This window comes from Peromyscus leucopus, chromosome 19 (genome assembly GCF_004664715.2).
Source record: "Peromyscus leucopus breed LL Stock chromosome 19, UCI_PerLeu_2.1, whole genome shotgun sequence".
NCBI classification, from domain to species: Eukaryota; Metazoa; Chordata; class Mammalia; order Rodentia; family Cricetidae; genus Peromyscus; species Peromyscus leucopus.
The window spans coordinates 14,138,848-14,163,646 of NC_051079.1; the positions used below are offsets into that span (position 1 = coordinate 14,138,848).

Sequence of the window (24,799 nt, forward strand, 5' to 3'; positions counted from 1 at the left end):
TGTTAGTTATTTTTAGGTAAAAGCTAGAAGATATTTTTAGAATATCTTTTTAGAATTATTAGATCATATCAAATGTGGGAGGGGCACCAACTCTTTGAAGAAAATTCTAAAGTACTATTGAGAAAAATCAAATGCCTACATAAATGAAAATACCCTATGTTCATGAGATTTTGATCTCTCATTTTGATCTCTCATTTGTTAATTTAGTGTAGTTCTAGTCACAATCATAATCTTGTGTGTGTGGCCACGCGGTGGCACACGCCTTTAATCCCAGCACTCGGAAGCAGAGCCAGGCAGATCTCTGTGAGTTCAAGGGTAGCCTGGTCTACAGAGTGAGATCCAGGACTCTGGACCAAAACTACATGGAGAAACCCTGTCTCAAAAAAAAAAAAAAGGAAAAAAAAAAAAAGAAATCTCGTATGTGTGGGTATTTGTAATTTGATTAGTTGATTGTTGATTGTGTCTCTGAAAATACAAAGAGCTGGAAGAGCCACCTGTTGTAGAATTATCAAGATTTCTTTAAAAGCTATAGTAATTAAGATATTGTGATGTTCTTATATAAAATAAGACAGATCAGTGGAACAAAAAAGGGAGTTTTTCTGAGATCTCATTCCTATATGAACACTGATGACTAAGAGGCCACTGAGTAGCCCTGAGGGAATGATCTTTAAGCAACAAATGCCATTGTGTGAGACATGAATTATTAGACAGAGCCATGAATTATTAGATAGAATTCTCCTTAAACTGGGGAAGGATTTCTTAGATCATGAGATGCACACACCAAAAAGGGGAAGAGGAGTTGATAGATAAGATAGGGATCAAACCAAGGACTTGTTCATGCTAAGCCAGGTGCTCTGCTATTGATCTGCACAGTCAACCTTCTTAAAGACTTTTCTGTTCATTAAGTAAGAGAGTGGAAGAAAAATAAATTAAATCAAGTTATTGCTAAGGTTATTTGTGACATTCATAACTAGTAAAGTGCTCAAATCCGGAACTGTAGTTCCTATATATCAATAAGAAAAATAACCCAGTAGAAAAATGAGAGATTTGAGCCAGGCAGTGTAGTTGAAAGTTTTTCTGTGTCCTGCCTGGCCCATGGTCAGGACAAATCCCTCTCACCTGCCAGTCCCGCAGCCACTCAGACCCGAATAAACACACACAGGCTAATATTATTTTTAAACTATGGCCATAGCAGACTTCTTGCTAGCTAGCTCTTATATCTTAAATTAACCCATTTCTATAAATCTGTGCTTTGTCACGTGGCTTGTGACTTACCAGTATCTTTACATCTTGCTTCTCCTGGCAGCGGCTAGCAGTGTCGTCTCTGCCTCTCCTTTCTCTTTCTGTCTTTGGATTTCCCACATGCCTCTAAGTTGCCTTACCATAGGCCAAATGGCTTTATTTATCAACCAGTCAGAATGACATATATTCATAGCATACAGAAAGACATTCCCCCATCACTTCCCCATTTCTGTCTAAACAAAAGGAAGGTTTTAACTTCAACCTAGTAAAATTATATTTATCAGGCAAGAATTACAGTTACAATATCTAGTCTATTTGTATTTTGTAAAATTAAAGAAAATATTCTATCCTATATTTGTGAGTCTAAAGTTTCATATCTAATTTGTTTTATCATAACCAAGTGAAAATTATAATTGTAACTATCTAGTCTTTACATCAAAGACCTCAGAAGGATACAATATTACCTAAGTAAACAGGAAGAGCATTGTAAGCACCTTTCAAAAATCTAGGATGACAGAGACAGCTGTCTACCTGGACAGTCATCCAAAGTTCCTCTGTAACGTTGGGGCATCTGTCTTCAGCCCATAGGCCTAGAGTCTCTCTGTCACTTTTCTCTGTGTCCTGTAGAATGTCTAACAGTTTCTTCTGTGAAGCAGGAACCTGAAGGACCATTTTGCCTTGCAAAGTTCAGTGGTCATTTTTCTATGGGTCCTGCATGTCCAGTAGATACAACATTTTGTCAAGCAGCCCAGGCAAGAACAGTTTCTTGCCCAAATGGCTATTTTTGCCAAGAAGAAGATAAACAAATGTACCATTTTTTATTGTAACTTGTATTACCATCCTAAAAATAGCCTTTTAGACCTTAAAACATTTTCTTAGATAAACAAGTTTTTAATGTCTCTCAACCTTTATAAACTTTGCATCGCTTATGTGAGTTTCTTTACTGAATTTGGTAACAAGGAAAACTGTAACTGTCTTGCCTTCAACCCCATTAGTGACCTGAGAAGGATATAAAATTACCTGAGTAAACAGGAAGTGCAGAGCAAGCATCTTCCAAAACTATAGAAATGACAAACAGCTGGCTGCCAGGACAGTCACCCAAGGTTCCTATGCAACATTGGAGTATTCATCTTTGGCCTACCGGCCTAGAATATCTAACAGACTTCTGTGAAGCAGGAATTTTGAAGGACTGTCCTCCTACCTTGTCTTGGCAAAGTTCAGGGTTCACTTTTTTGTGGGTTGTACTTGTCCAGTTTGGACAGCATATTGTCAGTAGTGGAGGCAAAGGCAGTTCCTTGCCCAGTGGCTAACTTTGCCACAATAAAATAAAACTCCATATGGAGGTTCTTTGATGCCTCTCACCGTTTTTTGAAGTAGATTGGTGTTGCCAGGAGCAGATGTGTCTTACTGTCATGAAAAGCCATATGTTATTAAAACATTTTAAATGCCATATTCTGTAGGTCTCTGAAGTATTTGAGGACCACATGTATATCTAAAATATATCTGTTTAACCTTGAAAACATAAATAACATGATGCCAGGTTTGATTATTATAGGTGACTACTAACCTGTGTTACTTAATTATCTTAAATAGTTTGTAATAATAGCTATCAAGGACTAGTGCCTTTCATTACATTTTTAAATGAGTTGCATAGGTACAATGCCTGAAACAAGAGTAGAAACATATATACAGTATGTATAACAAAAATGACCTTAATTTTGTATCAGTATACAAAAATCCATACCAATGTAAAATATTTGAGACTAGTAGTTGCTTTTTTAGTATGTAAGTAAGTCAGTAGTCTACTCTTTTATCATTTCTATATCCTCCCTTTTTCTTTTCAGAATGAGATCCCTGAATCTAATCTTCTTGGTTTAGTTTTTTTTCCTGACCATTACCAATAACAACTTGTAACTAACCCCCCAAATGATGAAGAACATTCATAATCCACCGAATGACCAAAAACCACCTACTCTATCTCTTGGGAATGTGGACATCATGTTCTCTAGAGTGCTTCCTGTTGTCTGTGGCCAACAGCATCTTAGGGGCCCCTGAGAAAATTGAGATAATGGTGAAGTCCTGGCAAAACTAGCCATAGCTTTTGTTGTCCAGTCTGTGCAATGGGAAAGTGCAGGGCTTATCTGAAGTCCTGGCTGGAGTATTCTGTGAGGCTGGACCATCTCAGCCACCAGCCTTGCAGCTGTTCTGGATACATAACTCTGAGCAAACTGCAACAGAGGCATCTGAGAGGCTGGGCCACCGTTTTCATTGGTGTCTGGTCCCCTTGCTCTGAAACACACAAACTTTCAAAGGTACCACACATATATGTATGTATATATGAAATATGTAGTCTGCACAAGTCAGCTAAAGATGATTTTTTGTTGTTGTTTTATGCTTGAGCAGGTAAAATATATGTCACTTCTCTTGTGGTTTTTGTTTTTGTTGTTGTTATTTTGTTTTATTTCTTTATTTTTGTAGCCTGTATTTTCAGGGGAACTCCCTGATCAAGTCTGATCTCTGTCAACAACCTTGAATGAATCCACAACCTTTAATTTTTTTATAGAAACAAAAGCATAGCCTCTTCCCCAAAGCAATATATTTTCTGACTTCCATTTTAAAGTTAAGGCATTCCTGAAGTATCCAGGCTGGTTTAATTCAGTAGTCCCTTCCACAATCCAGTGTCTCTGTTCTCTGTTCATTAGCATTCAAAAAATTCAAAATTAACACAATGCTTTATCGGATCTGGACTTCTGCATATTTTCCATCCTTACTTGGCTTATCCCTTTTTTATTATTTTATTCTCTCTTTAAAGACTAACTTATTATTTATACTTTTTTCTCTGACTATCTATACCCATTTTCTTTTCTCTCTCTCTCTCTCTCTCTCTCTCTCTCTCTCTCTCTCTCTCTCTCTCTCTCTCTCTGTTTTTTTGAGACAGGGTTTCTCTGTGTAGGTTTAGAGCCTCTCCTGGAACTCACTCTGTAAACCAAGCTGGCCTCGAACTCACAGAGATGAGCCTGCCTCTGCCTTCCGAGTGCTGGGATTAAAGGTGTGCACCACCACCGCCTGGCCCGTTTTCTTCTCTTAAGCCTACACACATATTTTAAACACACTGTAACCTACTTAGGTTTGTCTTTGTCATTTCTTCTGAATCTGTCTTCACTGAGCATCTGCAGCAGTCTCTGACCATGGGAGACAAGTCCTAAGCGATTATGTCAGCTGCCAGCGGCTCAGGAAGCCGGGAGCCGGCAGCCGGGAGCTGGCAGCCATGCCTCTGTATGCCGCCCAGCACCAGCCTGCTGGAGAGATTGCAGGACTAGGAAGGTATATCCAGCTCCTCGTCCAGAACTCTTTTTTGCTTCCTCAGGCCCTATGTTTGGATATTTTTGAGCCCCCATGTTGGGCCATTTGTAGATGGACTTTTCTTTTTGGGCTCCCAGCTCCCCAAAAATGACCTGAAGACTTATTATTAATTATGAAAGCTCGGCCTTAACTTAGGCTTGTTTCTAACTATCTCTTATAACCTAAATTAACCCATATTTTTAATCTACGTTCTTCCATGTTCTCATTACCGCATCTCCATTATGTCCATCCTGGTTATTCCATGTCTGGCTGGTGACTCTGCCTTTCTTCTTCCCAGAGCTCTCTCTGTCCAGAAGTCCCACCTATACCTTCTGCCTGGCTATTGACCATTTAGCTTTTTATTAAACCAATCACAGTCACACATCTTTACACAATGTAAAGGAACATCCACAACAGGTAATGCTAAAATCGACATTTACATCCTTCATGGCCCAGCAGTTTCATACCTGGCTATGTTAGAAATGTATGTATGTATGCAACAGGAGACAAAGACAAAATGTTTATAGCAGTAAGTCTGTACTGGTTCCAAAATTTAAAATGTCTGCACTTCTATTAGTAGAGTAGAAGGTCTGGCATGGTGGTGCTTTCCTTTCTTCACAGCACTTGAGAAGCAGAGGCAGAAGGATTTCTGTTCATTCAAGGTCAGTCTCTTCTACATACTGAGTTCCAGGCCAGTCAGGCTACATAGTGAGAATAGAATAGTATACTTTGTAGTAGTAGAAATGAACAAAAGCTACATGTCATTCCAAGGATGAATCTTGCCAACGTAATCTCATATGTATAGAATATTGTTTGTGAGGAAGTCAAAACAGACCGAGAAAAACTCTGAGAACCACCGCAGTTTTTCCTCTAAGGACAAATGAGATGGTAATAGCAATAGGGTGGTTTGTAAGGATGTGGCAGTGTTTTCTTCTCACTTAGTGATAGTTACATGGTCGTTTGCTCTTTACTAACTCGTTCAGCTCACATTTGGGGGTTTGTTTTGTTTTGTTTTTCAGTTCTGGGAATTGAGCCCAGCAGATTTGTGTGCTCTGTATTTGCTGTATTTCGTGATGCAATCACGTTGGGAATGAGTGGGAGGTGAGGCGCTCTATAGCAGCAGTGCATCTGTGGTAAGGCAGCTCTAGTGAGGCCAGGGGAAACGGAGGGGAGGAGAGGATAGAGTGAGGAGAGGATAGAGTGATACCTGTGCGGTGATGGAAATGGAGATTTTTAACAAGGGGTGTTAAAAGCAAAGGCTTTGGACATCAATAGGTGAGAAGGTTTATAGACAAGAACAGATCAGTCAGGCCCTCTAGAGGAAAAGCATGGTTTTGTAGTCCTGATACTTATAGGATGGTGTGTATGTGTGTTGGTGGCATTATGAAAGTTCACTTCTGGTAGCTTTTATTTCTTTTGTGAATTTGGAAACAAAGTTATAGATGAGGAGGGCAAGAGTGGCTTTAGAGATCTGAGATGTGAGAGAGTTTGAAGGAGTTGTCAGCAAAGTGTAATGCTGCTGGAGTGTGGGAGAGCCCACCTGAGGATTGTAGTCCACTTAAAACGAGACCGTCCAGCCTGGGGGTTTGTGAGCCACATAGAACAACCCAAGCACAGATACATGACTAAGACAAGGTGGATTGAGCTAAGCTTTCCTTACATTTGACTTACTCCAGCTGTTCAGTGTTTTTTTCATTTTGGTCCTTCCTTTCCTGTTTTGCAATGGGCACAGTTTGAACAGATACAAATTTCAGCTTGAAGTTACTGTGTTGGAGAGTACATTTTGTTTTTATTTTGGCATGCTATAATGTTCAAGGTGTGGATTTGCTTTTACTTCTTTACATGCTTGTTCATACCCATGTAATATAGTTTTGATCTGAGTGTTCATATTTTACTTGAGTGTTGGGCATTTCTCAGATAGGGCTGCTTCAGCATTAACTCCAGTTTGGTCTCCTGGACCAACTTGTGTATAATACCTTGATAGTGACATAGTCCCAGTCTGGCTCTGCCATTTACTAACTTGTGATTCTCAGACTCTCTGTATCCCAGAATCCTTGTCTGTAAAACAAGGAGGTTAACGAGGGTGCTTGTGAGGACTTATCCAGTGCTGTGATATTTCCCAGCACCTAGGATCCTGAGGGCCCTTCTGACCCAAGAGTGAGCTCTATGTCCACTGGGGCTTCTTGAGAGAACCTGACTTCCAAGAAGATTTACAGTGAAATGAATGCAAGTCAGAAATGCAGACTAGCATTAATTCATCCTACGCTGGAGCTGAGCAGCATCTGCTTTTGAGAGCAGCTCCCTAAATGGGAAGATCGTGTCCCTAGCCTGTGACTTGCTCACCACACTTTTAAGTCCTAACCACCCCCCACCCCCCACCCCACCCCGCCTTGTTTCTAGAGTATAACTTAACTGGTCTGGATCATCCTGTGTCTGCCTGCGAATTTCGAATTTCACTGTCTTATGAGCTGCCAAGATCATTTTTTCCTGAAAGACACTGAAAGAAAGAATGGCATTGGCCCAATGTTAAGAATGGTTAAATAGAAGTAGAATCAGTGAATAATTTTTATAATGTGTGATCTTAAGAAAGGAGCCCTAAAACAAATCCCAAGTTAGTCAGAGGCCAAATTCATGCTATGTAGTTCACTCTTGATGTTTAAGAAGTAATAATGCTACCGTTTATTGAGTGCTAGTGTAGCAGTCTGTGTAAACATATACCTAAATAGTTGTCAGAATCAGACCTTGACCACGTGGCCTGTCTGTCCCAAGTGTACTTAGGAAGTGACCCAGTGAAGTTAGATTCCTGGTCTCCAGGACTGTGCTGCTGCTGCTTGTAAGGCTAATCTCAGTTAATCCTACCCTGAGTCCATACAGAAGAGACTTGTAACAGTACCAAGCACTGCTTACTAGATAGCCAGGCTTCTTATGAAGTGTTCATTATTATTGGTACAAGCTAGTGATCGACCAAATTTAGTAGGTCATAAACAATGCATGAAAAGCACGGTTCATTTAAAGAGACATGGAGAAGAGGGTTGGAGTGTATGTGATATAACTACACTGTTTGGAGAAGAGGGTTGGAGTGTGTGTGATATAACACCACACTCTTTGGAGAAGAGGGTTGCAGTGTGTGTGATATAACACTACACTGTTTGGAGAAGAGGGTTGGAGTGTGTGTGATATAACTACACTGTTTGGAGAAGAGGGTTGGAGTGTATGTGATATAACTACACTGTTTGGAGAAGAGGGTTGGAGTGTATGTGATATAACACCACACTCTTTGGAGAAGAGGGTTGCAGTGTGTGTGATATAACACCACACTGTTTGGAGAAGAGGGTTGGAGTGTGTGTGATATAACTACACTGTTTGGAGAAGAGGGTTGGAGTGTATGTGATATAACTACACTGTTTGGAGAAGAGGGTTGGAGTGTGTGTGATATAACTCTACACTGTTTGGAGAAGAGGGTTGGAGTGTGTGTGATATAACTATACTGTTGGGCACATATGGATAATGAGGGCAGCCTTTGTTGTAAATGTTGGGTTGATATGTGGTTATACCACTTACTAGCTGTCCGTTTGACCAAGCTTCTTCATTTCTCTAATAGTAGTTTCTTCATCTGTAAAACCCTTCTAATTTCAGGATCCTAATTAAAAGTTAATTAGCAAGACCTTTGCAGACCAGTGCCCTGAGAGTTAGGCTAGCATTGAACTTCAACCATTGAAAAGAAAAGAACCCTTGGAAACGTGGTCTCGTGCTTGTCTAAGGACAAGGCGGGACTGGAAGGGAGCTCTTTTCCTCGTTCTTTCACTGTCCTCTTCTGCACTCCCACAGCTTTCAGGCAGTTTACATAAGCAACACAGAAGTGGCCGCAGAAATAGACATGGGAAAGCCCGTCTCTGGCCAGAGGCCCTCTGGTCCCCTAGCATGGGTAAAATCACCCCTGCTTTCCCTTCTCTGCTCCCCACCACTGCACATAGTGATGCGGATTCAGAAGTGGATTGGAAAATGCATTACTACATATGTTCATGGGATAGGTAGTATGCAGCCATAAAAATAGCTTTGAAGGCTGGCTCAGCGGCTGAGAGCACTGGCTGCTCTTCCAGAGGACCTGGCTTGGATTCCCAGCACCCACATGGCTGCTCACAAACCATCAGTAACACCAATTCCAGGGGATCCATTACCCTCTTTGGGCCTGTGTGAGTACTAGGTGCACACATGGCACACAGATATAAACACAGGCAAAACACCCATATACATAAAATAAAACTAAAGCCAATTGGTTCTTGAAGTAAAGTTTGAGATTAATAATATAGCTTGTGGGAGCCCACAAAGGTTTCCAGTGAGAGCCGAGCTTGCTTTACACAGCAGGGTTGCACTAGAGGATGGCTGGACCATGTGCATGGTCACCAGGTGTCTGGAATGGTCGGCACTTGGCTGTGCTGGGGGCAGGTCTTTTGCTCCACCCCTTGGCATTCCTTTAAAAAGCCCTTTAGTAGTGAAAGAAGTGGGTTTGGACCCAGGCCCTCCCGAGGCTGTCCTCTATCTATCTATCTATCTATCTATCTATCTATCTATCTATCTATCTCTACAAATTCTTCATTTCTTCCTACTCAAGAGTACCCTGGGGGAATAAGAGGGAGCTGGTCTACCTCAGTAGCCTCCACTAAACTGAATTAACCCAGCCAGGTTTGGTGCACGCCTTTAAATCTCAGTACTTGGGAGGCAAAGGCAGGTGGATCTCTTTGAGTTTCAGTGACGCTTGGTCTGCATATCAGGTTCCAGGCCAGCCAGGGCTATATCATGAGTCCCAGTCCCCCCCCAAAATAAAATAAAATAAAATAAAACCAAAAACATAAATAATAGATTAATTAATTAATTAATTAAATGAATCAACCTCCAAACCTGACCAGGGGAGCTTATTTTAAGAATATAGGCAATGTCTTTAAAATAATTTTTATTTTTAAATCTCTTACTTTATATCAGTATTACTTATTATACATGCAACATCAGTCAAAACTTAAATTGAAAACCACTAAGAGTCTCACCATTAGTACAAACATCTTATTGTTCTGTCAACTTTCCTAGTACAGATTCATTTACTGTAGTGTCTGACAGTCACCTTCATAAAGGCATTTGCTTTGTCTCTAGGTGTAAAACAAAGGTGTATCCAGATAACCTTCCTACAACAAGCGTGGTGATTGTTTTCCACAATGAGGCGTGGAGCACACTTCTTCGAACAGTCCATAGTGTCATTAATCGCTCACCAAGACACATGATAGAAGAGATTGTTCTTGTAGATGATGCCAGTGAAAGAGGTAAATCTTACATTTTGATACCAGTGGTATCGGCCTTTGATCACTTACAGTTTGCAAACTATAATTTTAACTAATAATTGTATGTAAACTTCTAATTTATCTAACAATTCTTGGCATGTAAACTCATTCACATAGTGACAGGTATACCATTGTAAAACTTACAAGTATTACTTTAGTGTTTAATTGTGCTGTATCTTAATCTTATCAGAAAAAGAAGTAATGCTTTAACATGTAAAGTTGATGTAGAATACGAAGAAACCACACAATTTTATTAGAATTTTCTCCGTGAAAAGCTGCAGTTCTGATCATGAATGGAGAAGTTTAGTTCTGAATGACAGGAAGAACTTCAGCAAAATGAGGTCTAGACTGGAGTTCTCTGAATGCTTCCATCTGTAGTTAGGTGCATAAATTAAATGTGGTGTGTAATCTGACTCTATTTTCACAAGTGTCTGCCATGTCTCTTGCTCAGATACCCTTTTGAGGTTATCAGGATTTTTCACAGATTTAGAATATCCTAATCTGTCTCATGAAACACTCAGGAAAAAGGTACACTATATAAAGGTAACTTGAACCACCACTGTTTATTCTGAATCCTTCTTGGAGATTTCCATTCAGAATGCTATAGAAAGGACAGCACTTGCTAAAATCAGAAATCCAGTATTTCCCAGTTGCCTTATTTTTTCCCACAGCCATCTATGCTAAGTACTCACTAGTGTCATGTGCTGCACCAGTGTTTCTCTGTTCACACGGGGAAATTTTGGAAGGAACTATGGGAGATAGATTCTTATTTTTCTTCATTCCTTTCTTTTTTTAAAAAAATATTTTTAATTATATGTCTGTGTATTGACTTGTGCACATGAGTACAGGGGTCCATGTAGGCCGAAAGCATCAGACCCTCTGGAGCTGGAGTTATAGGCAGTTCTGAGTCTCCCAGTGTGTATTTTAGAAACTGAACTTGGATCTTCTGGAAGAGCAGCAAGTGCTCTTAAGCCCTGAACCATCTCTCGAGCCCCTCATCCCTTTCTTAATGAACTTTAAGCTCATAGCCCATCATTTTCACCTCTTTGAATGCAATCAACTTTTTTGCATGTTCTTTTATTGCATTTGCTGAGATGATTACAGTCAAATATTACACCCTCTCCTAGCTATGCCCATACTGTGTATATTTAGAAGTGGTTATTTTTAATCCTATCATGTATTAGTTATTGGGAATAGTTTGTGTTAATAATAGTTTAGTCTTACTAATTTGCCAGCTTATACAAGTGGAAGTGACAGATAAGGTAGTTTTCAGGTGCCCTTATTTACCTCTCTAATCTATCAGATAAACAATTTGTATGCCCCTAACTAAACACACCTGAGAACACAGCACTCACCAGAGTTTCAAGATGTAGCAACTGTGACCTCTTCATTAAATAGATAAACCCCTTCATTAGGGCTGCTGCTCACCATGATCTGACCCAAAGCTTACTTGACCTGGCCATACTGGTATTTTTTTGTTGTTTGTTTTTTATAGTGTTCTAGCTAATATTTCCCAGATGTTGCTAGGAACAGCATAGTTTTTCCGTTTGGGGATTGTTTTTGTTGGTTTTAACATGTAGATTTGTTTTAAGTCTACTTGATACATGATGCATATTGATTTTGCAAGTTTTAGTGAACTGAGATAGAAATGTCCTTGCATGCATTCTGCCTGTATAAGACACTTATAAGGTAAAGTGAGGTATTTGATAGACTATATCTGTATGAACAAGTCAGATGGAAATGAGAATTTTCTGTATACTTGTGGAGTGAAAAACCACACTCTTTATTGGCTCAGTAGGACTGTGTTGCTAAATGAAGAGGGGAAGGAGTCATCAAAGGCTCTAAGTGCTGTGTAGGTTATCTGTAGACTAACAATGTAACTAATGTCCTGTTTGTTTAGCTCAGAGCCCAAAAGCACACAAGTTACATTTTCCCAAAGTTGCCTGTGTAAGGCAAGGAATTCATATCCAGTAAAGTGACAATGTGACATTGTGGCTATTTTTTTCAATTTATTGTGTGTATGGGGGTGTGTGTGTGTGTGTGTGTGTGTGTGTGTGTGAGAGAGAGAGAGAGAGAGAGAGAGAGAGAGAGACACACACACACACACACACACACACACACACGCACGCACGCACGGATGGATGGACGGACGGACGGACAGACATTGCCTACAGGCTAAGGTATACAGGTAGATGTCAGAGGACAACCTTTTGGAGTCTGTTCTCTCTTTCTATCACATGGGTCCCAGGAATCAAACTCGGGTTATCAAACAAGTAACTTGACCCAACTGAGCCGCCACATGAGCCTTATTATAACTTAATTTTTGCCTTGTTGTAAGGAATGGAAATGTTGTGTTTCCAGTTGAATCTTAGAGCACTCACTAAACAGTAAGAGCTATAGCACTATAAATTTTGTGAGTGCTTAGAATATTGCCAGTAGGAACACAAAATGTAAAGTAAATCTGTCCTTCCTCAAAAACCTTTGAAGTCAGAAATCAATGAAGTGCTGTAAGATATCAGTGTATGTACAAAATGTACAATCAAATTTCAGCAGTACCAGCAAGTGACAGAATCTCTGACAGCCTCATGCTGTGTGGCAGAGTGATGCTTAGGGATCTATATAGGACAGCAGTCAGCAGAATATTTAAGGAGAAGGGGTTTCTAATCATCACTTACCTTCCCAGGACTTGATTCTTAGAAAGTTATGTATGAACTGAAAACACAAATTTTCTAGTGTCCATTGTATAAAAGTCACAAAGATGTCAAAAATGCCAAAGAAATTTGTTACAGTACTACAGAATTATACATTAATAACTTTTTGTTACCAATTAAAAGGGAGGTGGGTATTGATCCCAGCACTCAGGAGGTAGAAACAGGCAGATCTTTGTGAGTTCGAGGCCAGCCTAGTCTACAGAGTGAGTTCCAGGACAGCTAGGGCTACACAGAGAAACCCTGTCTTGGGGGGGAAAAAACAAAAAACAAATTTTTGTTGTTGTTGCTGATAGACAAGACAGTATTAATAGTTTTCAGGAATGTAGGACTTAGGGATTAGATTACTTTGGTTTTTAAATATTTTAAATTATTTTGGAAAAACCTGTTGGGAGACATTGTTTATGATGTAATCCACTTTGATCAATTTTAAGATATTAGAGCATATGTCATACTTAACCACAGATGATTCTGTTCAATTCTAGACATGTAGACTAAATGCTAATCAATATTTGTGTAGAATAAGTGCTCCACGCTCCTGTGTTTACTCTAGAGGCCCTTCTGTTATGTTCTGATTGCTTGTTGGGTTGGTGTTTTTGAGACAGGGTCTTGCTACAAAGCCTAGGTCAGTCGGACCTCAAACTTGAGATCCTTGTTCCTCTGCTCCATCCCCCAGTACTGGAATTACAGGTATCCCCACTATGCCTGGCCAATATTCTTAAAGTGCTCTGTTCAGTGTAAAATGATGGACTTGAAGTTAGGCAAATCTGGGCCCAAACAAACTGTCACATTGATAAATTCACGTAATATTCTGAGAGCTTAGATACTCATTTCTAAAGTATGTGTAATAACACAACCTTACAGGTCATTGTGAAGATAGACACATTTAACATTATTTGGAATTGTCACAAACCCACTTACTGCTAGTATAAAAATGTTTCTCAGATTGCATTGTTCAAACCTTTATACTTAGAATCTGCTTATATTCTTTTCACCTTATGACTTAGTTCATGAACTCATAGTGCTATTTTGAAATACAATTTTTAGCACAAATATTTGGAAATAAGTTAACAGGAAAAGAGATTGGTAATCTGATATAGCTCTGTCTTTTTGGAGGGTTTAGGATTTCCAAGGACTTTCCTAGTGTCTTTTTCTGATCTAACAGGCAGAATCACTCTGCTCCCATTTGTCCTCCCATTCTTTCTTATGGAAGCATGTGGGTTCTTTCTTTCAGTATTTAAGTAACCTCTTAACCTTTCACCATGATTTCTGTGAATTGCTGAAGTCTTAGAGGAAAGAGATAGTCATAGGAATTCCGTAACTCAGTATTCCCTTCCCTAGATAGATTGTACACATCTTTACCTAGAAAGACATGATCTTATCCCTGTCAGATAGTGTGTACTTCACACTTGTCTGGCAAGGATCCTTCTTTGCCTTTCACTTCCTGTCTAGCATTTCACTTAGGAGTTTTTTCACTTTCTGCTTCCTACTGAGTGTATAGTCAGAGACTATGTGATCAGTAAAACACTTTGTTTCTGCCTTGGAAGAAATCTCACAATCTTTAAAACTATAATAGCTGTGACATACTGTTTCTTCTCTCTGTTATGATCTACATTTAATATTCTTTTGTTATTTGTTTGTTTTGATTTTCGAGACAATGTTTCTCTGTGTAGCTCTGGCTGTCCTAGAATTCTTTCGGTAGGCCAGGATGGCCTTGAACTTAGATCTGCCTACCTCTGTCGCTCTAGTGCTGGGATTAAAGGCATGCACTGCCATTACCTGGCCCAAATTTAATATTCTTAAGTTGCTTTTTCTGTTTTGTGTGTGGTATTGTTTTGTTTTTTTGAGACAGGATCTCAAAACTCCCTGTGTAGCCAACACTGGCCTCAGACTCAAAATGCTTCTGCCATCCAGAGTTAAGATTACAGGTGTGTGCTGTCACACCTGGCTGGGCTACTTTGCTTCTATTTCAGATTCTTCAGGGAGATTAGAAAGAAAATCGTGACGCCTGATAAATGCATGATGACGTGCCTGTCCTGGGCAATACTTGAACCATAGATACTGTCTTGGTGTTCTTGTGGCAAGATAGAGGCAGCTAGTTCATGCTCCATGAAATTAGAAGGCTTCCTTCAGGGAGTGGCATGAATGGGGCAAGAAGCCTCACTCAGAGTGCTCTGTCAGTATGTATATGTTGAAGGAATGCTGTAAAATCAAAATTGCTTTAAATTTGGGTAATGCTAGTGCATGCCCTTTTCATTTCATTCTTCTGTTTTGTTATATTTTCAGACTTTTTGAAAAGACCTCTAGAAAGTTATGTGAAAAAACTCAAGGTGCCAGTTCATGTGATCCGAATGGAACAACGCTCTGGGCTGATCAGAGCTAGATTAAAAGGAGCTGCTGTGTCCAAAGGCCAAGTGATCACCTTCTTAGATGCACACTGTGAGTGTACGGCAGGGTGGCTGGAGCCTCTCCTGGCCAGGATCAAACATGACAGGTAACTTTCTGCAATTTGTGAATTCGTTCTTAGTATTTTTATCTTAAACTGTGGGGAAATTGCAAAATTCTGTTTTTAAATAAATACAAAAGTACCATTCTCTCAAGTTGCCTTTAAGATGCCTTCAAGAGTGCTCCAAACAAAATACAAATAAGACCACATTCTTAAAGCCTGGTGGTTAACAGATTTGCAGACTATCCTAATGGGGATGAATTAGACAGCATGTACTCTAGGTTGACCAAATAGGTCCAGAACAGGTAGACAGCAATCTCACGGAAAGTTTGCTTGTTCCTGCTTTCAAAGACTGCCATCAGGGCAGGATCTCATCTTTGTTGACATCTTCATAGTACAAGGCTGAAGAGAGGCACATTGTATCCTGAGGAACTTAATTGTGTATGGAATAGTCTTGTGATCCTGTTGATCCAGAACAAGCATTGCTGCAGTGCGTCTGTGTTTTCTTCTTTCATGTCACACACTGTCAGATAATTGGCTGACTTTCTCTTGGTTCTAAAGTATCAGGAAAGAAGTAACTGTAGTCTGCTTGACCTGTACTAATTTAGTTCTGCTTGCCCCGGCAGTTTGACCTTCAAGCTGTCCACATCAACTTTAAGGCTTAGATTGCATAGAGTAGACGTTGACTAACCCAGTGGAGAATGGAAGAGTAAGGTCACGTCGCTTATTCTCTTTGTTAGCAAATGGTGGCACTACAGCCTATCTGTTCTCAGAGACATAAAACAAACCAGCATTGGACCAAAGGACACCAATAGTTTAAGAAAGATCATTGCCCTGGAGAATCAAAAGAATAGAATATCTCTCTAAATACTTTTCTATAAGTAAAAGGGGACTAGTTCAGGAGATACTTGCATAAAGATAACCCATAAACTTTAGAAAGATGATCCTGGACCCATACAGAGAAGGTAGTGTGTGGTGTCTAGGAGAGAACTAACTAAAACAGCAACCAAAATAACTTAGAGTTTGGGCTGTGTTTATATATATGTGTGTGTGTGTTTATATATATATATATATTTATATATATTATATATATAATATATATATCCTGAATAATGTCCAGCTAATAACGTTAAAGTGTTAGACAAAACCAAATTTTTAAAAATTCACTGTTGAGTTGACACAAAAAATTAAAAAAGAAACAGTAAATCACAAAGTGAGCAAAAATGCTGTCCATTCACTGAAGCCAGCTGGTGTTTGTGGTGTCTGTGCTGAATTCTGGGGCACTATTTATCCGCTGATGAATGGACAAGTTGAGAGTGACAGGAGCAGAGCCGAGGCTCTGCTCATGGTGAGGCTTGCTATGAAGGTAGAGTTGGGATGCTGAAACCTAGACCCAGTGAGAATGAACTGGATCATGCATAGCAGTGGAATCCTTAGTGTATAAGAGGGGGAGGGTGCTCCCACCAAGATGTTTAAGGAGAATATAGAAAAAGTAGGAAAGTGAACTGTTTCTATGAGGCTAGAATAATTTATTTCAATTAAAAAAAAAAACCCAGTGAAGACCTATGATTTAAATTTTTTAAAATTGTGTGTGTGTGTGTGTGTGTGTGTGTGTGTGTGTGTGTTTAAGATCAGAGGACAACTTTGCCAGGGTTAGTTTTCAAATCCTTCTACAATGTGAATCCCTGTAATCAAACTCAGGTTGTTAGACTTAGAGGTGGGCACCTTTAGCTACTGAGCCAACTTGCTGGCCCCAGAAGGGGGAAAAAAAGTATGAGAAAAAAGCCATGATGCTCATGTAGAGGTCCAGGGACAACTTTTAGAAGTTGGTTTTCTCCTTCTACAATATAGAGCATAGGTAGGAATTGAACTCAGGTGATTAAGTTCCTTTGCCCTCTGAACCATCTCACTCACCCATGGGAAAGATTTTCTTTTCTTCTTGTTTTTTGAGACAGGGTTTCTCTGTGTAGCCTTGGCTATCCTGGAACTTCCTCTATTACACCAGTCTGGCCTTGAACTCACAGAGATCCTTCTGCCTATGTCTCCTAAGTGCTGCTATTAAGGCCTATGCCACCACTGCCTGGTTGGGAAAGACTTCTTAAGACACCAATAGAATTGATATGATATCACATCCTATAAACTATATCTACCAAGGGCTATATTTGGGACATTTGTCATTTTGGGTGTTTTTAGGTTTTTTTTTTTGTTTTGTTTTCTTTTTTGTTTTGTGTGTGTGTGTGTGTGTGTGTGTGTGTGTGTGTTTTAGGTCAACTGGAAAGTTCGTAAATATATGATCACACAGTCTATATGAAAAAATACAAGCCTAAAAGAAAAAAATTCCCTTCTAGTACCTAAAAATTAAAATTTCATCTGGTTGTGGTGATACACATCATTAGTCCCAGCACTAGGGAGGCAGAGGCAGAAGGATCTCTGAGTTCAAGGCCAGCCTAGTCTACATAGTAATTTCCTGGACAGCCACGACTACACAGAGAGACCTTGTCTCAAAAACAAAACCCAAACAAACAAAATTGTGTGTGTGTGTAAATTCAAAAAGTCCTGAGCTGTTATTTATTTAATATGATTGAGTTAATAAAAATAAAAAAATCAGCTTCCGAGTTGATAGCATTATGGTGAAGCTACAGGGAGAAATCTGTACATAGCTACATAACACGACTAGAAGACAGTGGTGAAGCCGGCTGCACGTCAGTCATCAGTGCTGGACGTTTCCCTGAAAGCAGTAGGGTGTGTACGTGAATACTCGGTTTCTCATTAGCAAAAACTGGAAGAAGAGAAATGTTCGAGTTGTGTATAAAGAAACATTTAGCCTAAAAATGATGAAATGTGTAACCACTAGTATAATATTCTCCATGTTGCAAGTAGGACAAAGTATGTGTAAAAGAAGAAATGCAGGACAAGGCTCTCAGTGACTATGACACTGGTTTGGTATAGGTTGTAGCAGGAGAACTTTACAATTGTTTTGTTGTGTAGTCATTAGAATAAGGAACATTTGAAAGGTTTTAAATCTACTTTTATGATACCAGGAGAACAGTGGTGTGTCCTATCATTGATGTGATCAGCGATGATACTTTCGAGTACATGGCAGGCTCTGACATGACCTATGGTGGATTCAACTGGAAGCTCAATTTTCGTTGGTATCCTGTTCCCCAGAGAGAAATGGACAGAAGGAAAGGTGACCGGACTCTCCCTGTCAGGTAATTAGCCAGACGTTCCTTTGTAGTGTGTTGCAGAGAGTTGTGACGTTTCATCAATTGGGTTAAAGGTGTACTTTGAGAAACACATAGCAATTGTATACCTTGGATGTAGTTAGGAACCATATTTCACATATATCTATTTTTTAAAAGAGGGGTTATTTTCCCCTCCAGTTAATAAAGTTAGATTTTTTTTTTTTCATTCTGTAAATTCTAGTATACAAGAGAAATGATGTCATACCTATGTTCTTTGTTTCCTACATGAAAACATGACAGATTTCTACGTTCAGTCTGTGTTGAAATCAAAGTACTCTCAATTGATTGTGTCATTATGTTACAATACTATCTCAAAATGGTGTCTTGCACTGTTATGTTTTTACGAATATGTACCATCTGGATGATAGTTACTGACTGTAAGGTTAGAAAAGATTGTTTCACACAATTTTTTAAAATAACTAGAATTAACAGAGTATAAAGGGATTTACATTAATGTGTCTTTGTTTTTCTTCTTTACTATACTTGATCACGTGTGACTTTTTTCAGGAAGTAATAAAAATGTTGGTAAGAACATGAAACTGAGACTTTGAGCTACCTAGATCATGTATTTATTCCTAGTATTTATCCTAGTATTTATCCCAGTTGTATCCACCGTTAACTTCTGTAGCAATTGAACTCTATTTGCTCCTATTTGAAGCTTCTCTGATCTATTCTCCTGTGAATTCAAATCCAGTTCTGGAGAAGTTGAAGAGATTTTTATTTTTTTCACTCAATAGGTTCTTTTCCCAGACCAGCCTGAGATACTACCAGTTCAAAGAAGCTCTTAGTTCAGTTCAGTTCAGTGTTAAATCAAGGACTCTTAGACATTTGAAAACTTTGGAAATTACAGCTTTCCCTGGAGAGACAACGCTGCTGTCCTAGAGAAGCCTGCCTGGAAGAGCGCATGTCAGTGACTTCTGAACTTAGGAACCTTATGATATCCTTGGATCCAAGATCTGAATCCTTTTCTCCCGGTAGAGTCAGGTTTTTTCCCCTTTATACTCACCCTTCTTGGAAATCAATGGTTAACTGAAACCACTGATACCCATTCATTTAAACTCTTCATTATCATTTCTCTGTTTAATTCGGCATGCTTCTGCCTCCACCCCACCCAGTGCTCACCTGGACTTGTCTTTTGCAGAAAACATACCACAGGTGGTTAGAACAGTGGTCCCTTTAGAAGTAGTATGTTGATGTTACTCTGTACTGCATCCCCGCCATTAAGATTTCTGTAGACCTAAGAAAGGCTCTCTGTTTTCATCCTTTCTTAATCTGCCATTTTTGCATTGTTTTTCCACCCTTTAGAACTTGGCTTTTTAACCCTAATCTGAGTCTAGCTGAATAAAATCCTCAACTACCTTTATAGTTGCTAGGACTTTGGAATCAAGTACCTAGTCAGATAGAGAAGGTTATGAGAAATGCATTCAATTTAAGGAGTCTGAGATAGAAAGTTGGTCAGTACCAAGGATTAGGAAAGGTGCTAAGGACAGGAAGTATGCTTAGGATTTTATAAACAGAGCATGAGCAGGGCACATGTCTGCCCTGCCTGCCACAGCAAACCCTGAGGGTATAAACATTCTGAAGAAGGTAAGAATAAGTGTTTTCTGTAGTTATAGACAGCTGACTTTTAAAAAACAAACACTGATTATAAAGTTTAAATTATTAAAATTAATGGCATAGTATTGTGATTGAATTTCAGAACACCTACAATGGCTGGAGGCCTTTTTTCAATAGACAGAGATTACTTTCAGGAAATTGGAACATATGATGCTGGAATGGATATTTGGGGAGGAGAAAACCTAGAAATTTCCTTTAGGGTAAGTTCCCTTTGACAAAAAAATAAAATCTTTTACTTAACCACAAATATGTGTTCATTATTTTTGTTGTCTATATAAGAAATAAAATTTAGTGAGTTTAATCGGACTCCAGAACCTTCAGCCTATAAAAAGTTTGATGACACTATGGAAGATTTGTTAAAAATATTTCAGCAAGTAATCTAGTTATCTTTAATAGTCTAGCTGTTAAACCTATGTGTAATTCTTCAGTTCTCAATTTCTGTTGTTTTAAGGAAGTAATTCAAGCTTCAACAACTAAATAGAAACAATTTGTAATTTAAATAGGCTGCTTTGGTACGTGACTGTAAAAAACACAATTTCACATGATGTTATTTACTTCTTCCCTAATTGAAATTGTTCTGTTATTAAACCTGCTTACTTTATCAGCTTTGTGCTTTTCAGCAAAAGGTGACAGCAGTTAGGGAGATGGCTCCGTCGGTAAAGTGATTGCCACACACGCACGGAGATCTGAGTTTGATTCCTAGCTCCCCCTAAAGAGAGCTGGGCATGGGTCTGCTGAGATGGCCCAGTGGGTAGAGACACTGCCTGCAGTCTGAGTCAATCCCCATGGCCAACATGGGAGAAGTAGAGAACTGACACACACAAATTGTCCTCCGACATACATATACCAAGTCAGTTGAGTGCTTTTTTTTTTTTTTTTTTTTTTTTTTTAATTTTAATTTTAAGGCTGGGCATGACAATGCATACTGCAGTCCTGGTGCTCGGACGCAAAGACAGTAGAAGCCATAGCTAAATCAGTGAGCTCTGGTTTCAGTGAAAGACCCTGTCTCAAAAAAATAAGATGGAGAGTGATTTAGATAGATACCTGATGTTAACCACTGACCACTACACACAGTGCACGAATACACACCACAAAAAGGAAGAAAACGACAAGGCAGTTCTGAAATTACTCTTCAGTTAAGTCAATCTAGTTGACCTTTTATTGTGTATTTACTAAATCAACATGTTAGGTTGTATGCTGCTAAACAGCTTCCAACACGTAGCGTATTAGTAGAGACAAATAGTATGCCCCAAGTAGAGGCAGGAAGCTCCTTTGCTCCCAGAGACAACTCTCTTTGCTGACTTGTAGACCTGGGAAATCCCATCTGGCTCCGACTCTGACACAGTATAACCCTGGGAAAACCTGAAGGTGGACACTTTAGCTATTTAACAAAGCCACAGGTTTTCACAGTGTGAGTTCCAGTTGCAAATACGAGATTTTCCCTTACGGTACAAAACTATATTTTGAAACAATTGCATTGAATTAGGAATATAAACCTATATTTGATTTTTCTTTTGTTCCATGTGTTTTATTGATTGAACAAATCAATCAGGACATGCTGACTCTGTCTTACTGAAAAATTATGGTAGATGTCTATTCTGTGTGATGTGTTAGTAGTGGCACAAGTTTGGAGAGACAGAAATAAAAACGAATTTGGCTGAATTCTCCCTAATCATAGGTGTGTGTGGTGAGTGTTAAATCATAAGCCACATCAAACATGTTAAATATAAAAAATAAAACAATACTGAGCATTTCCTGAAATAGTGTATCTTGTTGATGAGGGCTGATTGTGGTTCAGCAGTTTGAATTTATGAGAATTGCTGCTGTCTATCTCTTTTCTATGTATAGCTCACAACCTATCTATTTTGTATTTTCATCAAAAATTTTAAAAACACTTGATCCTGGGGAAGTATTGGCTGTACATTAGAGCAGGATCTCTGAGTCCTGAACTTTGTTGTTTATTTTTGAGACAGGAACTTACTATGTAGTAGACCAGGCTGGCCTTAACTCATGGAGGTCCATTGCTTCTACCTCCTGAATGCTGGTATTGAAGGCATAGGTCACCATAGCCAGGCTTGGGTTCTGAAGTTTAAGCTATATGTCCAATGCACTCTACTTTGTTCTTTTGTTCAGATTTGGTAGTTTATAGACATTTTGGAAAAAATTTACCAGTAAGTACACATTTTCCATTCAAGGTTATAAATAAAAGCCAAACTCTTCCTGTTCAATTGAAAAGAAAAATACCACACAAATACTACAGCAACCTTTGGTAGGTAGTTACAGTTACTAAGCTTCATCCTGCTGTTTTTAGATTTGGCAATGTGGAGGAACTTTGGAAATTGTGACTTGTTCCCATGTTGGTCATGTGTTTCGGAAAGCTACACCTTACACGTTTCCAGGAGGGACAGGGCAGATTATCAATAAAAATAACAGACGGCTTGCAGAAGTATGGATGGATGAATTCAAGAATTTCTTCTATATAATTTCTCCAGGTTAGTGCATTTTGCCTGATATATACAAGAGTGTACCTTTCTTTTTGTGTGTGTGTGTATCTCTCTCTCTCTCTCTCTCTCTCTCTCTATATATATATATATATATATATAAAATTTTTTTTTTTTTTTAATTTGAGGCAAATGGTGCTTGTGCCATAGCCCATGTGTGAAGGCCAAATACAGCTTGTGGGTATTGATTCTTTTCCTACTATAGGGTCCCAGGGATTGAACTCAGGTCTTCAGGGTTTGGCAGCAAGAATCTTTATCCACTGAGCCATCTCACTGGCCCAAGATTGCATCTTTCTTATCCCTGATTCTAAGAAGTAGTAAAGAGGGTTGGAAGTAAAGATTTGATAAGGTCATTGTGAGGAGTGGTAAAAATCATAGTATAAAAAATGCTTGGTAGTATGCCTGAGATATTATTAGCAGTAATACTAAATATCTTGGTCAGTTTTGCTGACTCAGAATTGTACAGGGGTGTGCGTATGGTGGTGGTAGCTGGGGCAACTCGGTTTTCTTTTTGCCTAACTGAAGCATTTGACATTTATTCCTGTGAGATTTCATCTTGTTAAATTTCAGCCATTTTCCTAGCTAACAAAGAACTCTCTCTGGACATTTGGCTTTTTTTAATCCATAAAAATACTAGTATTTATTTATGGATTTATACATGTGTGTAGGGACAGGCTAGTCTCAAACTCACTATGTAGCTGAGAATGTCCTTGAACTTCTGATCATTCTGCCTCCATCTCCCAAGTTCTGTGATTAGGACCATATATGTTTTATGTGATGCTGGGGGACTAAACCTAGAGTTTCATGTATGCTACATAAGCACTTATAACTGAGCCACATACCCTGTCCCATAAAACAGTACCACCTCAGAAGCAGATTATGAGCATTCTAGATGAGCAGGCCTTTGGTCCTGCTGGTAGGCTTGTTATGAAACCCTCTTGTGTCACAAAGCCAGTGCAGAGGCTATAGCATTCCTCAAGAGACTTCTCGCCAAGAATTTTGTTTTTCCCTAGCTATAAGCCTGTCTGAAATTAGAACTAATCTGCCTTGGTTGTTCAGTTACAGTACTTCAAAACTCAAGTGGGTATGAACACAGTTCAGTGAATTATGTGAGGAAAAGCTGATTGGAAATAGTTGTACTATTTAATATTTGCACCAAATAGATATTAATTTTTTAACCTTAATATACACTAAAGTTTTCTGATCTCTGTGTAACTTACTGTTGTTTAATATTGTATGTATTACATTCTCACATGAATTTGTTTCCTTTGAAAAAAATCAAAACACACATTAATGCCTTGTCCTTGTTTGCTACTTTGGGAGGTGGGTCCATATCATATCACCTCTAGTGTTTCATGTACGACCTAATAATCCCATTTCTATTCAGCTGCTTTGTGAGAATGAACATATAAGTAGATGTGTGTTAACAAATAGAACTCTAATAAATCAGTCAATTATTTCTTTCAACAGGTGTTACAAAGGTAGATTATGGAGATATATCGTCAAGACTTGGTCTGAGACATAAACTACAATGCAAACCTTTCTCTTGGTACCTAGAAAATATTTACCCTGATTCTCAAATTCCACGTCACTATTTCTCATTGGGAGAGGTAAAAACAATGTGTGTGTATGTGTGTGTGTGTGTGTGTGTGTGTGTGTGTGTGTGTGTGTGTGTGTGTGTGTGTATTCTGTATAGTTATGTCTTTAAGAAGTTAAAACTTCTAACCTCTAAGGTCCTTAGAGTATAAAGATGCTTGGCGCTGGAGAGATTGCTTAGCTCACTTGTTGCTCTTGCAGAAGACTGGGGTTTGGGTCATAGTACCCACTCAGAACCGTCTGTATGTAACTTCAGTTAGACGGGGTCCAATGCCCTCTTCTAGTCCCTGAGAATACCAGCCATAGATATGATACACATACATACATGGAGGTAAAACACAACACATATATATATGATTTAAAATAAATATATCTTAAAAAAATAATTTTGCCAAGAAGACTCTTGTTACAATGTAGCAGTGTCTTCAGTGAACTTATTTTAAGGAGCTAAGCCATTACTTGACCTGTACTTCTAAAGCTAATATCCTTGTATTAGTCCAAATCAAAGCTTAAGAAATTCCAGAGTGAAGATACCTTGACAAGGAGTTTTGAAACACTGTTCTGTACATAAGTTGGGGGTACATGTTTATTTTCCTTTGGGGATTTTATGTTTTCACAGTTTAGACAGGGAAGTCCAGGAAAACGCTGAAAAGCATATTTGTTTCTGGTGATTCTATTGTTTCTCTTAGAATTCAGCATTATTTTTCTTGAAATAATTGGCTTATTAATGCTTATAAATAAGACAAATTTGCAAATTAGTTGTACTTTTTAT

The 24,799-nt window shown here is 38.9% G+C and overlaps 1 protein-coding gene across 2 annotated transcripts in view; it reads left to right on the plus strand.

The window, feature by feature from the left end:
* Window positions 1-24,799, plus strand: part of Galnt1 (polypeptide N-acetylgalactosaminyltransferase 1) — an 81,194-nt gene that overhangs the window by 41,443 nt on the left and 14,952 nt on the right. For both annotated transcript variants that reach the window (XM_028862515.2, XM_028862514.1), the window contains exons 5-10: window positions 9,730-9,896; window positions 14,909-15,116; window positions 18,110-18,280; window positions 20,013-20,130; window positions 22,242-22,422; window positions 23,902-24,041. In XM_028862515.2, coding sequence (XP_028718348.1) covers window positions 9,730-9,896; window positions 14,909-15,116; window positions 18,110-18,280; window positions 20,013-20,130; window positions 22,242-22,422; window positions 23,902-24,041 — 985 coding nt within the window. The remainder of the gene's footprint in view (window positions 1-9,729; window positions 9,897-14,908; window positions 15,117-18,109; window positions 18,281-20,012; window positions 20,131-22,241; window positions 22,423-23,901; window positions 24,042-24,799) is intronic.